General features: G+C 37.9%; 1 protein-coding gene across 3 annotated transcripts; it reads left to right on the top strand.

Moving 5' to 3' along the window:
• Positions 1-475: 475 nt before the first annotated feature.
• LOC109001394 (protein LHY-like) lies at positions 476-13,101 on the top strand. Of its 3 annotated transcripts, XM_018978651.2 has the most exons (8): positions 476-749; positions 1,118-1,143; positions 1,366-1,552; positions 1,680-1,791; positions 2,011-2,072; positions 10,467-10,691; positions 10,844-12,298; positions 12,417-13,101. In XM_018978651.2, the coding sequence occupies exons 3-8, from the start codon at positions 1,514-1,516 to the stop codon at positions 12,828-12,830; spliced, it is 2,307 nt and encodes a 768-aa protein (XP_018834196.1). In that variant the 5' UTR covers positions 476-749; positions 1,118-1,143; positions 1,366-1,513; the 3' UTR covers positions 12,831-13,101. The 3 variants fall into 3 exon arrangements, with proteins under 3 accessions (XP_018834196.1, XP_018834204.1, XP_018834213.1); XM_018978659.2 differs by having other exon boundaries at positions 1,118-1,552; XM_018978668.2 differs by lacking the exon at positions 1,118-1,143.

Consider the following 13,101-nt stretch of genomic DNA (forward strand, 5'->3'; position numbering starts at 1 on the left):
ATTACCTGATCCTACCCTTTTAAATTTGGAAACAGGAAAAAAATAATTCTAAAAACCGAAACAAGCAAACGGTTCGGTTATTTTTAACATCCGAATCCAGCCCAATTAAAGTTGTGGATTCATGAGCCGTGACCGGCAACCATCGGTTACCCTGATTCTCTCAGGTTCCACGTTGGTAATGGGCCCCACGGGTACAGCTGGACGCGCTTTTGCGGACTAACCCCAACCCAGGAATTTGTGGATGAGAATCGAAGACAAATTTCGGAAACCGAAAAACTCAAAAGAAAGAAAGAATAAATAATTAAAAAGAGCAGGGTAGGTGTCAAGCGTGAGTCGGCCACTAAAAGATTGACACTTGGCGCCATCCTGTGACGCACTCGTCTCCGTGTAGCTTTCCGGTCCTTCGCAGCCTCAAATAAAAACGAAAAAGTCCCAATAATTATTTAAAAATAAATCTACAGAGAAAATTAAGATAGTGGCTGAGATTGCTCCTTGCCCTCTCACTGCAAGTTCTTTTCTGCTGGTGTTTTAGGTCTCACGGCTACTCTCACTATCTCTTCGTCTTCCTTCTATAACACACTCTCTCTCTCTCTCTCCCCGACGATTTTGATTGTTTCCGATTACAACGATCAAAGTCTGGCAAATTCTGATCTATCATTGCTGGAAACTATGGGATCTCCGGCCAATCTCGGGTGAGCTCACCCGTCCTTGCCTCGAGAGTTCTCATCTACCCATGGCTTCCGTGGAAGGTACTTTTTTTTCCTTCCAATTTCTATTTTCTAGGTCTATTTGACGCTTCTATTCCGTTTGGTTCCCGAGAAATTACAGCAAAGGAAACGAAAGCAAGAGATCCGTTTTTCCGGTTTTATGATGTGTTCCACTTGAAAAACCTTCCTCAACCTTGTTGAACAGATGTGTTTGGCATAGTTGAGGACTATTGAAGAATCTAAGATTAGTAAATCTACTTTCTTTGCTTTTCTTATGCTTTCCCGGTAACCAAACAGAGGGATAACATTACTTCAAAGGTAGTATATGCGCATGAAAGCATTACATAGAACTAGATGAATTTATGTATACTGATCACACTTTCTCTCTTTCTTTGCTACATTTTCAAAAGGTCTTGGCGTCTTCGGGTTCGTTTTGGTGAGGATTCTGAATAAGGAATTTTCTTTTAGTAGTTCTTTCGGAGAAGCGTCTCTCTGTGCTCCGGTGGATGCTTAAAATTTTTTAGAGGGTTTTAAATTTTATTTTATCTCACAGTATGATACATAATAAAGTGCTTGTGAATCGGAATTCTTTTCTGTGGCTATGCAATCCAGAGGCGGATCTCTACCGATAATTGTCTATTTTCTTTTTCTTTTGCAGTGACATCGGCATATCAGCTTTTGTCGTTGACAGCGGCGGCTTTAGTATTTCTAGTATTTGATGTGGTTGAAAAGGAATGGACGTTTTCGTTTTCGCCGTTGCTCGATAGAGAGGATTTGAAGCAGCTTCTAGCTTCCCGGGTCCACTAATGGACACATACTCCTCTGGTGAAGAACTTATTATTAAGGTGAGAAGTGGACGACTGTATGGCAATGGTTTAATTTTTCATTTATTTATTTTTTGAATGCTTGTTGATGTTGAAAGTCGCGTATCAGAAGATAAGAATGTGAACTGTGAGTTTCTGTTCATGGTAGACGCGAAAACCGTATACAATTACAAAGCAACGAGAGCGATGGACAGAGGAGGAGCATAACAGGTTTCTAGAAGCCTTGAAGCTTTATGGGCGAGCTTGGCAGCGGCTAGAAGGTTTTACTTCCCTTGCACTTAACTTAATTAGTCAGGCGGGAATGCAAATTGAACTGTGCAATCTATGGCGCAAACTTAGGATATCTGGAAAGATATCTTGAGCTGTATCCCTTGGATATCTCTTATTAGGGAATTCCATGGAATTATATTGCTATTTATTCTTCTCTTAATCGGAGATTCGTTTTTTCTTCTTTTTGTGTTTTACTTGGTGGTGCGCAGAACATATAGGAACAAAGACTGCTGTGCAGATCAGGAGTCATGCACAGAAATTCTTCTCAAAGGTCAATCGCTACTTTCTCACCTCATGCTTGTCTGAGATGTTTTCTGCCAGTTGTGAATGATACTTGCACTTTGGACGCGGTTCCAGTTCTGTGTACTTCCAATGATTTTTTTTATTGACTTACCATATTCCATTTAGCTTGATTGTCATGTAATACTTTCTTGTGTTCTCACTAATCTATTTAATACACTAGGAACTTTTTAGATGTTTGTAAGGGGCAAAATTATGTTGTTTTTTCTTACATATTTTGTTATGCATATGATATATGGTATTGATGATTATTATCCTTTAAAGTTGTTGAGAACCTTTGCTGTCTCAAATTACATTATCCCTTTTTAATGACAGAGCGGAAGGTATATCCTGGGTTCAAAAATTTTTTTTTAATCAGTTAAAAAAACCCTATTAAACAGTGGAAGAGGTTGTTTAAGGGCTGGATTGGATTCAAAGATGAGATAAGATGGTTTTAGATGAAATATGAAAGTTGAAAAAAATATTGTTAAAATATTATTTTTTAATATTATTATCGTTTTGGGATTTGAAAAAATTGAATTATTTATTATATTTTGCATGGGAATTTGAAAAAGTTGTAATAATGAGATGAGATGAAACACTTTTTGAATCCAAACGGGGCCTAAGTCCCTTTCAACTATTCCAGGATGATGGGAACATGATTTGGTTGACCTAGTTTCTTCTCAGTTTCCCTCTGGCTTAAAACATTCCCTAATCTAAAATTGTTATATTTAAACAATAGGAAGTTGAGTGGAGTGTAAAGCAGAAAAAACTGATTTAAGCAAGTGCGGTTATTGTGCTTATGCTTTTTGCATTCCAAAAAAACTGTTATCACTTGCAAGATTTTTTGAGGTCAACAATGACTCTTTTTCAAGGTGATCTTAGTGGAGCATGTTTTATCTTGTATATGGATTGGGAACACTTTTGAGTTATAATGAGTGAGCAAACTCCGCTTAAACAGCGTCTCCATTTACCTATTTTTGCTGAGTTGCTATTTTACCGCCAAGGTAAAAGGGGAGAAATTTTCTGCCGAGTCACAAAAATGTTTAGGGAATGTGAGTTAAGAGAGACTGCATAAGAGGCGCTGTCATGGAAAACTGTTGATTTCAATTAGTAGGTGTAATATATAAAATAAGCGATTCGATTTGTACTTTCCACTTCATTAATCGTTTACTTATCCTATCAAAAAATTAATCGTTTACTTATAAAAAAAAAAAAAAAAAAGATTTGTACTTTCCTATCTATCATTTTATGGTCTCAAGAAAAGGTGTGGGTCGTGCACATGAAAATGGAGTGTTACGATATCAAATAAATTAAATCTATCATTTCCTATCACTTTAATTTTTTGGAAAATGTGTGGCTTAACATGGAATATAATGATTTTCATTCATTTCGCTAGCAGTACTAAGCTTTTTAATAAAGGAGTCAACTTATCCCTTCACTCAAGCTAGAGAAGGTTCCTTTGTCTAGATGCCTCAACCTCTTTAAAATGATGTGTTTGGACTGTACCTTTTATTTTCTTGGTAGACTCTCAGATGTTCAATGCATCTTACATAGACTTTGTTTCTCTCCTTTTATGAAATGGTATCAAGTTTTTCTCCAAATGCTCAATGCTTAAGTGTTATAAGAGTGAATATCAATGTTGATGAGGCAGCTACTGGGATACTCTGGTAAATCAGGAGGTTGCTTATTTTATGGTTATAAAATTATTCAATAGGATGAAATCCCTAGAGGTTGGCTCAAGTGGTAAAGGCCTTGGGCTTGGGGGTATGCTCCCCCCAGGTCAAAGGTTCAAATCCCCTTGGGTGCAAACAATCTCTAGGGGCCATCGGACTGGGAGATTTTTCCCTTGAATTACCCGAGGTGCATTTACGGTAAATTCCTTGCCAAAGGCCTTTGCACCCCTAGGATTAGTCAGGATACTGTTCCTGGACGCCCGGTGCCAATAAAAAAAAAATTATTCAATAGGATGAGGAGCTATGAGCTGGCTGTGGTAGGTAAACTGTACATTGTTTTCCTTTTTCAAGGTAAACGTTGCTTAACTATTTGTGTCTTGAGTAATCAAGAACTGCTTATATGGATTCTCGAGTAATCTGAGGAGGCAGCCTGTCGGCCTCTGGGTTAGGCAGCTAGTCATTAGGATGTTTAAAGTACCTCTGATATATATATATATATATATATATATATATGTTGGCTGAGGTTCATCATTTCCCATATATAGATTGCCGTGTTTTCTTCACATAGCAATTGACTTTTTCTAGGTTACAGCATAATGAAGTTTTGATCTCTCCTGAGAATTTCACTGAATTAAATAGACCTTTTCTTAGTTTTGTGTCATTCACCTTTTAGTTCATGTGCAGAAGAAATATCTAATAGTTTAACACCTCTCTCTCTCTCTCTCTCTCTCTCTATATATATATATATATATATGTGCGTGTATGCACGACAAATGTAATATTTCTCTCTTCTGGTAAAGAATGTATTCTATGATTTTTTTTACATGTTTACAGTGTAGGTTCAGAGCTATGGTTTTAGCTTTCCTATTACTTTTGAGCCATCCATTTTAATCTTCTATTGAACCATCATTTCTTGCTTCACATTCTCCAAGATACGGCATTTTGAAGGATTTCAAGCCCTTTTTTCGGGTTGGAAAGGATTACGCTTTTGTAGTATTCCATTCTCTCTATTGTAGCGTGCGAACAACTGCCAACCTTTGCATGTTTACAAGAGTTTATGTGTAGTATGGAGACGTACGGGGTAAGTTTCCTTGAGAATGAGAGTGGGATAGCTGAAGTAGAGTATCAGACTGAAAGACTATGGCTACTTGGACATTATTTTCTGGATTTATACGCTGAGCACATGTTCTCTGAGAAAGAAGAGGCAGAAGTGGTTCTGGTTTGACCTCTGTGGTCAAATTTACTATTACGGTGAACTCTGCAATGGTTCTTGAGGCTAAAGACAAGGCATTCACTGTGTAGTATGGAGACGTACGGGGTAAGTTTCCTTGAGAATGAGAGTGGGATAGCTGAAGTAGAGTATCAGACTGAAAGACTATGGCTACTTGGACATTATTTTCTGGATTTATACGCTGAGCACATGTTCTCTGAGAAAGAAGAGGCAGAAGTGGTTCTGGTTTGACCTCTGTGGTCAAATTTACTATTACGGTGAACTCTGCAATGGTTCTTGAGGCTAAAGACAAGGCATTCACTGTGAACACTTTGTTCATTTAGTTATGTAGATTCTCAGTTAAATGTTATTAAGAGTAGTGGGGTTGTATTTGTTTGGTTTTCTCGTTTGGGTTCATCCTTGGGAAGTGATAGAGTTGCCTTATTTAGTGTTTGCGAATGATACTAAACTCTTTCATGATGCGGATCAAGAAACAGTCAAAATTATCAGGTGTGTATTTCTCTGTTTTGAAGTTGTGTTGGGTTTGAATGAGTTTTGCAAAGGGGAGTTGGTTTGGGTAAAGGATGTCAGAACGATCTAGTGTGTTAGGTGGGTATATTTGGGTCTTTTCCTATAACTTGTTTGGAATTGCTTCTGGGATGATATTTTAAGGCACACGATATGAAATTCTATAATTGAATTGATTAAAAAGATATTGGCTAGGCTGAAGAAATTGTATCTAGCAGAGATAGGAGTATTATGCATTTGAAGAGAACTTTGTCTATTGACTCTAGTTTACCTCCCATACCTACTTATTTCCTTCCTATATTTATTATACCCATCCATGTTGCTAATAGAATAAAAAATTTCAACAGGACTTCGTGTTGGGGGGTTGGGGACAACTCTGAATTTCATTTGGTAGACTGGTAGGTCTCCTTTATGTCGTGGTAGGTTGTGTGTGAGAAAACTGTGTATTCAATCAGGCTTTGTTGGGGAAGTGGCTGTGTTCTTATATGAAGGAACAAGATCAGTTGTGGACATGCATTAGTGGAGTGAAGATGGAAATAATACGGGTTAGGGGAACTCTGCAGAAGCTAGATGATCTCATTGGACTAGCTTGTGTTAGGAGTGGGTGGGATATTTTTCATGATTCCTTCTCCGTTATGAAACGATTTGGGACAGGGTAATAGGTCTTTCAAAGGGCTGATGGCCAGATTTGTTTCTTTTTTAGTAAGGGTGCTTTTATTGGTTTTAATGTTGGAAGATCCAAAGAGGGAGATGCTGCTTATTGGTATTCTAGTTTGTACATGCTATTCAGGATTGGGAGTGGGTGTCAGTTTCCTGTTGTACTCTAATAATTTCCTCCAGGTGATGGCGATTGGCTCATTTTGATGTTCAGTCTATTTATGCAGCTTTGAGGGGGGAACTGTTAGCAACCTAGGAGGAGCATATGGTGTATGAATGTTGCATACGTAAGCTGATATTTTGTGTGGATGCCACCCTTGGATAAAACATTTACAATGCATAATACTAGAATACTATTAAGGTATTACAAAAATACTAGTAAATTTATATTAGTTTTCAAAAAAATAAATCTAGAATTTCATTATTAAGGTCTTATCCAAGGCTTGTAATGGAATTTATGGCTAATGAAACTTTTACTTACCACAATGGAAATTCTTGATAGAAGCACAGAAATCGTGGACTGGTATTGTATGTGGATAAAGTCTGGTTAGTTGACTGATCAACTTTCACTTCATTGTTCTCTGTTCATGGCAATATGGTTGGTAGTGTTATCTGATCTTAATTATTAATGGGTGATGCTGAAAGAGTGTTGTTGAATTGCTTGTTTCTTGAAAAGGAAATTTTGATTATCATAAACGTGGTAAAATGTGGAATGCTATTCTACATTGTCTAATGTTTTCTATTTGAAGGAAATGGAATGTTAAAGATTTCACAATCCATAGGTTTTTGTTAATTTACGTTAATTAATAACTGGATGTTGGCTTTAGGTTTTTTAATTAACTTTTTACTTTTATATTGTAATTTCTTAGGAACTCTCCTATACACTGCCTGCGTCATTTGGATGTCCCCCTTTTCAATAGTCTTTTCTTTCCCCCAATCTATGTTCGTTTCTAATAATTTCTGAGTTACAGAGTTCTGAATTCGGATCTGCACTGAACAATGACTTTTTATCGGTTTCAATTAGGCCTGTGTGTCTTTCTGCGCACACCTGGAAGAGTGCATGTTCTCATGCATTTTTACATAATGAAAGTGGGCTCTTGCTCCTGCATAAAATAGCAAGGTCAGGAAGCATACTTATGAAGTGCATATATAATCCTTTTTTTCAAGTAAATGGGAACCCCCCCCCCTTCTCTTAATTTTTGTCCAACTGTCATCCAGTAAAGAAGTTTGAACCTTGAATGCTCCTCTCTTTCACTGTTCAAATAATTTCTGCAGTGTTGATAATTATTTATGGAAAAGATACTCTGTAGTAGACTTTAATTACAATACATACTAGGATGCAACACTACAGCTATTTTAAATTAATCATAGTCATTGACAAAAGTGTAAGGTGTAGTTCCTCCTCCTAGTTAGTGGTGCAATTATGGTGTCTTTTTATTTTCTACCAGGCTGGAGCATTTGGATGTGAAACCAAAGGGTTGAAGCAATAATTATAACTGAAAGTTACCTTAAACAGTAAGGCCTCATTTGTTTTCGCAGATGAGATGAGTTGAGATTAAAGTTACAAAGTTGAATAAAATATTGTTAGAATATATTTTTTATTATTATTTTTGTTTTGGGATTTGAAAAAGTTGAATTGTTTATTTTATTTTGTATTGAAATTTGGGAAAGTTGTAATAATTAGATGAAATGAGTTGAGATGTTTTCTGAAAACAAACGAGGCCTAAATCTGATGCTATGTCCGTTTTTATTTTTAATTTTTATTTTAGTCTGAATTTAGGGAGACTGCTATTTGTTTGAAGTCAGATCATAGAGGTAATTATAGGTTTGGTGGAAGAACTTCAATTCATATAATCTTATGGATGCTTCGTGTTAACTCACTGGAAAAAATGTGATCCCACATATTGTACCATTGAATGAATTGAAAAGAGTAAGGCTAGTAAACATAACAAAATGTACACAAGTCATTTCAGTCAGAGCTTTAAATGGAATTGTACCTAGGAAGGGCAACGCTTAGGATTCCTCGGTCCAGTGTCTTAAATTTCTATTTGATCTTGAGAACAGGTTGAAAAGGGAAAAAAAAAAAAAAAAAAGCAAATCAAGAGCATGTTCAAATGAATCCTATCTCAAATTTGTGGGAAGAACTGAAGCTGTAATGGAAATTTTTGTTACCCTTTTTAGGACAATTGATGCCGTGTCTCAACTTTAAAGTTCCATCTCACCCATTAGTGTAGCTTATTATTATTGTTATTATTCAGAATTTTTATTTATATGAAAGGGGCAGGAGTAGTGTATTTTGTGGGGTGGAGCCACAACACCTCTTCTCCTCGAGGGCCCTATTTGATGATTTGAAATTGTTTCTGGATTGAAACTGAATTTGGCCAGGTTAGAGTTTGTTCCTATGGATAAGATTTCTAATATGTAGGGTCTGGCTAACATATTGGGGTGTACGGTATCCTCTTTTCCAAGGAAATATCTTGGCCTCCTTTTAGGTGTCCCTTTCAAGGCCAGGTCTATTTGTGATGGTGTTATGGAGAAAATTGAGTGTCGTTTAACTTGTTGGCAGAGGATGTATTTGTCTAAAGATGGTAGCTCACCTTGATCAAGAGTACTGTTTCCAATTCGTGTGCATATTTTTTATCTCTGTTTCTCATTCCCACTAGTGTGGTCAATTGAATAAACAAACCTATAACGGCACTTTTTTCTAGAGTGGGTTAGGTGAAGAGTTTGAATTTCTCCTAGTAAATTGGGTAAGATGATCTCTGATTTCTATAGGAGGATTGGGTTCGAAACTTGCTTCTATTCGATCAAGCCCTTCTAGGAAGTGGCTTTGGTGTACCAACATTAGAGAGAGGCTTTGTGGAAAGCTGTGGTGGAGTCTAAATCTAGTTGTGACTAGGGTGAGTGGTATTTAAATGAGATACATGAACAACATAGGTTGAGATTGTGAAAAAAATATCAGAAGAGGATAGTGTTTCTTTCAACTCCTGCTAGATAGATTTGAGGTGGGTGATGACTCTAGGATCTGGTTTGGAGAGGGGGCCCTCAATGAAACTTTCCCGGAGGTTTACAGTATCGCACGAGTGCAAGAGGCATCAATGGGTGACCTATTGGAGTTTTCCAAGACTTCCCTCAGAGGACTGGTAGTCTTCAGAGTTTTTCAATCTGTTGTACTTTATAAATTACAGCCTGGAAGTGCACTAAAGATTCTATGGAAACCTTTCAAGTGAGGGAAGTTCACTATGCATCTTTCTATCAAGTCTTTATACCTGTGTCTAGCAACTCTTCTCCTTGTAGAAATATTTGACAAGTTCAGGCATCTTTAAGAGCAATTTTTTTTTCTTTACGGGCAATTTTTTTTATAAAAAAAAAAAACGAGCAATTTTTTTCTTTTACACTTGGACAACCTTTAGAAATGTTCTCACCATGGATAACCTAATGAAACTTCATATCATTACGACATATTGGTGCTCTATTTGCAGAAAGAGTGGGGAATATGTAGACCACATTTTACTCCATTGTCATATTGCCAGGGTCATGTGGAATGACTTTGTCGGTAAAGTTTGGTTTGCTTGGGTTATGTACAGAAAATTTGTAGGCCTCTTTGCCAACTGGAGAAACTTAGAAGTGCACAAACTGTAGTAGTATGGAAGATGGTCTCTATTTCTCTAGTGTGGTGTATTTGGAGGGAAAAGAATGATGGAAATTTGAGGATTGTGAATGAACGACAAAAGGGCTAAAATAGTTTCTTTCGCTATACTATGTTTCTTTGGGCAGCCACTATAGGTATTTCTCATTACTTTCTCTATACTTTTTTTCTATTTTTATTAGGTGTTCCTTCTGTCTACATCGTATGTGCTTGGGCTGTCTTTTATAACTTTTAATATTAAGATTCTATAACTTGTCGCCAATCAAAAAAAGATTCTGTACTTGTCCAAAAAACGGAAGTTCCTGCTTACAACAGATGCATCTGATCTGACACCATATTTTCAGATGAGACAATAGATATATATGTAGACATTGCGAGTCCCTAAAGCCAAGTTCTAGCAGTCTATATATAACTGCTATCAGTTTACCCCCTTTCCCTGCATTTTGTAACCACTTCCAGACAATGACACGAGGTAAAGATTTTATTTTGTTCCATCTTGGATTAGAAAAGGTCTCTTAACATCGTGTTTTGTGCATTCATGTTAGTCAGTCTTTTATGAAGCTAAACAGTGTGCCTGGTTCTTTTGCTCCTTTGAAGTTGCAATGGTTTATATACTTAATATTACCTCTACTGTGGTGGCTTTGTTAACGACTTCTTTGCTTTCAGTTAGAGAAGGAGGCTCTCATTAAAGGTGTTCCCATAGGACAAGCTCTTGATATAGAAATTCCACCTCCACGCCCTAAGAGGAAACCAACCAATCCTTATCCACGGAAAAAAAGCATCAGTGTTCCTGCATCACTGGTGGGAGCAAAGGATGGAAAACTGTTGACATCAGTTTCGTCTTTGCATTTTAAACAAGCACTGGACTTGGAGAAAGAACCACCACCCGAGGTTGATATTATCGCATTTTGTTCTATTAAATTCATTTGACATTCTTGTTTCTTCACTTACATTTTCACTTTTCTCAAGACCTATCACTTACACCTTTTTGTTTTGTTTATTTTGGTTTTTTGTTTCTTTGCATGCTTTTGTTTTGGTATCAGAATGGAAGTGAAAAACCAAAAAATGCAAAAGATAATCAGGATGACAATTGCTCAGTGCTCTTCCTTCACAAAGAAGCCCAACAATCTTCTGTTTCTTCAGCAAACAAAAGTTCTGTATCAACTCCTGTCGTACTCAGAAACTCATGTATGTTAAGGGAATTTATCCCTTCAATTAAAGGTGCAATTACACAGGATGAAACAAATGAATCCTTTGTCACCATCGAACATAAAGAAAATCAGAAGTCAGACAAAGCTGATGCCAAACTGGTTCAGGGTACTAGCACTAGTAAAGGCTCAAAGTTGGAGAAGTCGAATGTCCCACACGAGAAATCTGTTCAAGGTGAAAAAACAGATGACATGAGTTGTGCATTGCCAATAGAGGAGATGCAAACCACTCAGAACTATCCAAGGCACGTCTCTGTGCACATTCTAGATGGAAGCCTAGGAACATGTACTCAAACTCCTTCCTCAGATATGTCATTCCAGGAGTCCATATTTCACCCAATAGGAGAGGTTCGTGGTCACCCTAACCTGTTCACAAACCCAGCTTCAACTGCCAGTTCTGAACACCAAAATAACATTCCCAGATCTTCTGTTCAACAATCATTTCCAGCTTTACCTCCTCCCTTTACGCCAATTTTCCATAACCAGGATGACTACCAATCATTTCACCTTTCCTCTACATTTTCAAGTCTTATTGTCTCTGCTTTGCTGCAAAATCCTGCAGCTCATGCCGCAGCAACTTTTGCAGCTACTGTTTGGCCCTATGCAAATGTGGAGACTTCTGCAGATTCTCCACTCGGCAACCCAGGAGGCTTCCCATTGAGACAAATGGGATCTACTCCAAGTATGGCAGCTATTGCGGCTAATACTGTAGCTGCTGCAACTGCATGGTGGGCAGCCCATGGACTACTTCCTATATGTGCTCCTCTTCATACTGCTTATGCTTGTGTTCCCCCATCCACTGCTTCTGTTTCACCTATGGATGATCGACCCCCAGCAGCCAAGATAGACAGAGAAGAGAATACTCTTCAAAATCCTCCCATGCAACAACTGGAGCCGGAATATTCAGAAACCGTGAAGGCTCATAATTCAGCTTCAAAATCACCTACTCTGTCATCAGAATCTGTGGAGAGTGGAGGTGCAAAGCTAAGCACGGGATCAAAAGTTGATGATCATGAGAAGGTTGAAGCAGCTACTGAGCTCCATGATTTAAACAAAGCAAAAAACGGAAAGCAGGTAGACCGATCCTCTTGTGGTTCCAACACAACTTCTGGCAGTGAGGTAGAGACTGATGCATTGGAGAAGCATGAGAAAGCAAAGTTAGAGAAGCATGAGAAAGGAATGGAAGAGCCAACAGAACCTGATGAGAACTCTCTAGCTGCTGAGATCAGTAATCGCCGCAGCAGAATTGTCACCAATGTGGTTGATTCGTGGAAGGAGGTCTCCAAAGAGGTTATAGGACAATGTTGTTTAATAATGAGTTCCTTTTTAAAATAAGTCCACAGAAATAATTTTTCTTATTACCTGGTTCTTGCATTCATTGCTGCTCTTGCACTATTTTATTTTTCAGGGGCGGCTGGCCTTTCAAGCACTCTTCTCTAGAGAGTTGTTGCCACAAAGTTTTTCGCCTCCACACGACGAAGAGAACAAGGAACATCAGAAGGACAATATCAAAGAAGACAAGCAAAATAATACAGATGAGGAAAATGGAAATGCATCTCTGTTAGACCTCAACAGCAGAACATGTGGGTCTTGTTCAAACCATCACGGAAACTCGAAGTTTGAAGGCAGCAACAATGGAGAGGATGGGCTGCTAAAAATAGGACTTGGACATGGAAATCTTAAGACTTGTCGAACGGGATTTAAGCCATACAAAAGGTGTTCAGTAGATGCCAAGGAAAACAGGTTGACAAATACCAGCATCCAGGGGGAAGAGAAAGGTCCAAAGCGGATTCGCTTGGTGGAAGGGGCAGCTTCAACTTGAGCATAGATAATACACGCAATCAAAGGAAACCTTTGATGTTGCACATGATTTATAATTTTCCCCTTATCTATGATATAGTCTGTTTCATTTTTAAGTCCCAGCTCACGAAACTTGTCGTGTGGGTGTGTACCATATTGTATGTCTACATTTGCTCACATACTATCTTGAACCCATGCAACTGCACTTGGAAGACTTACCGTAAATAGAATGCAGAAAAATCAATCCAAGTATTGAATAGGCCTTGATCTGGCCACCTTCCCCTAAAGCTAAA

Source organism: Juglans regia, chromosome 12, assembly GCF_001411555.2.
Source record: "Juglans regia cultivar Chandler chromosome 12, Walnut 2.0, whole genome shotgun sequence".
NCBI lineage: Eukaryota > Viridiplantae > Streptophyta > Magnoliopsida > Fagales > Juglandaceae > Juglans > Juglans regia.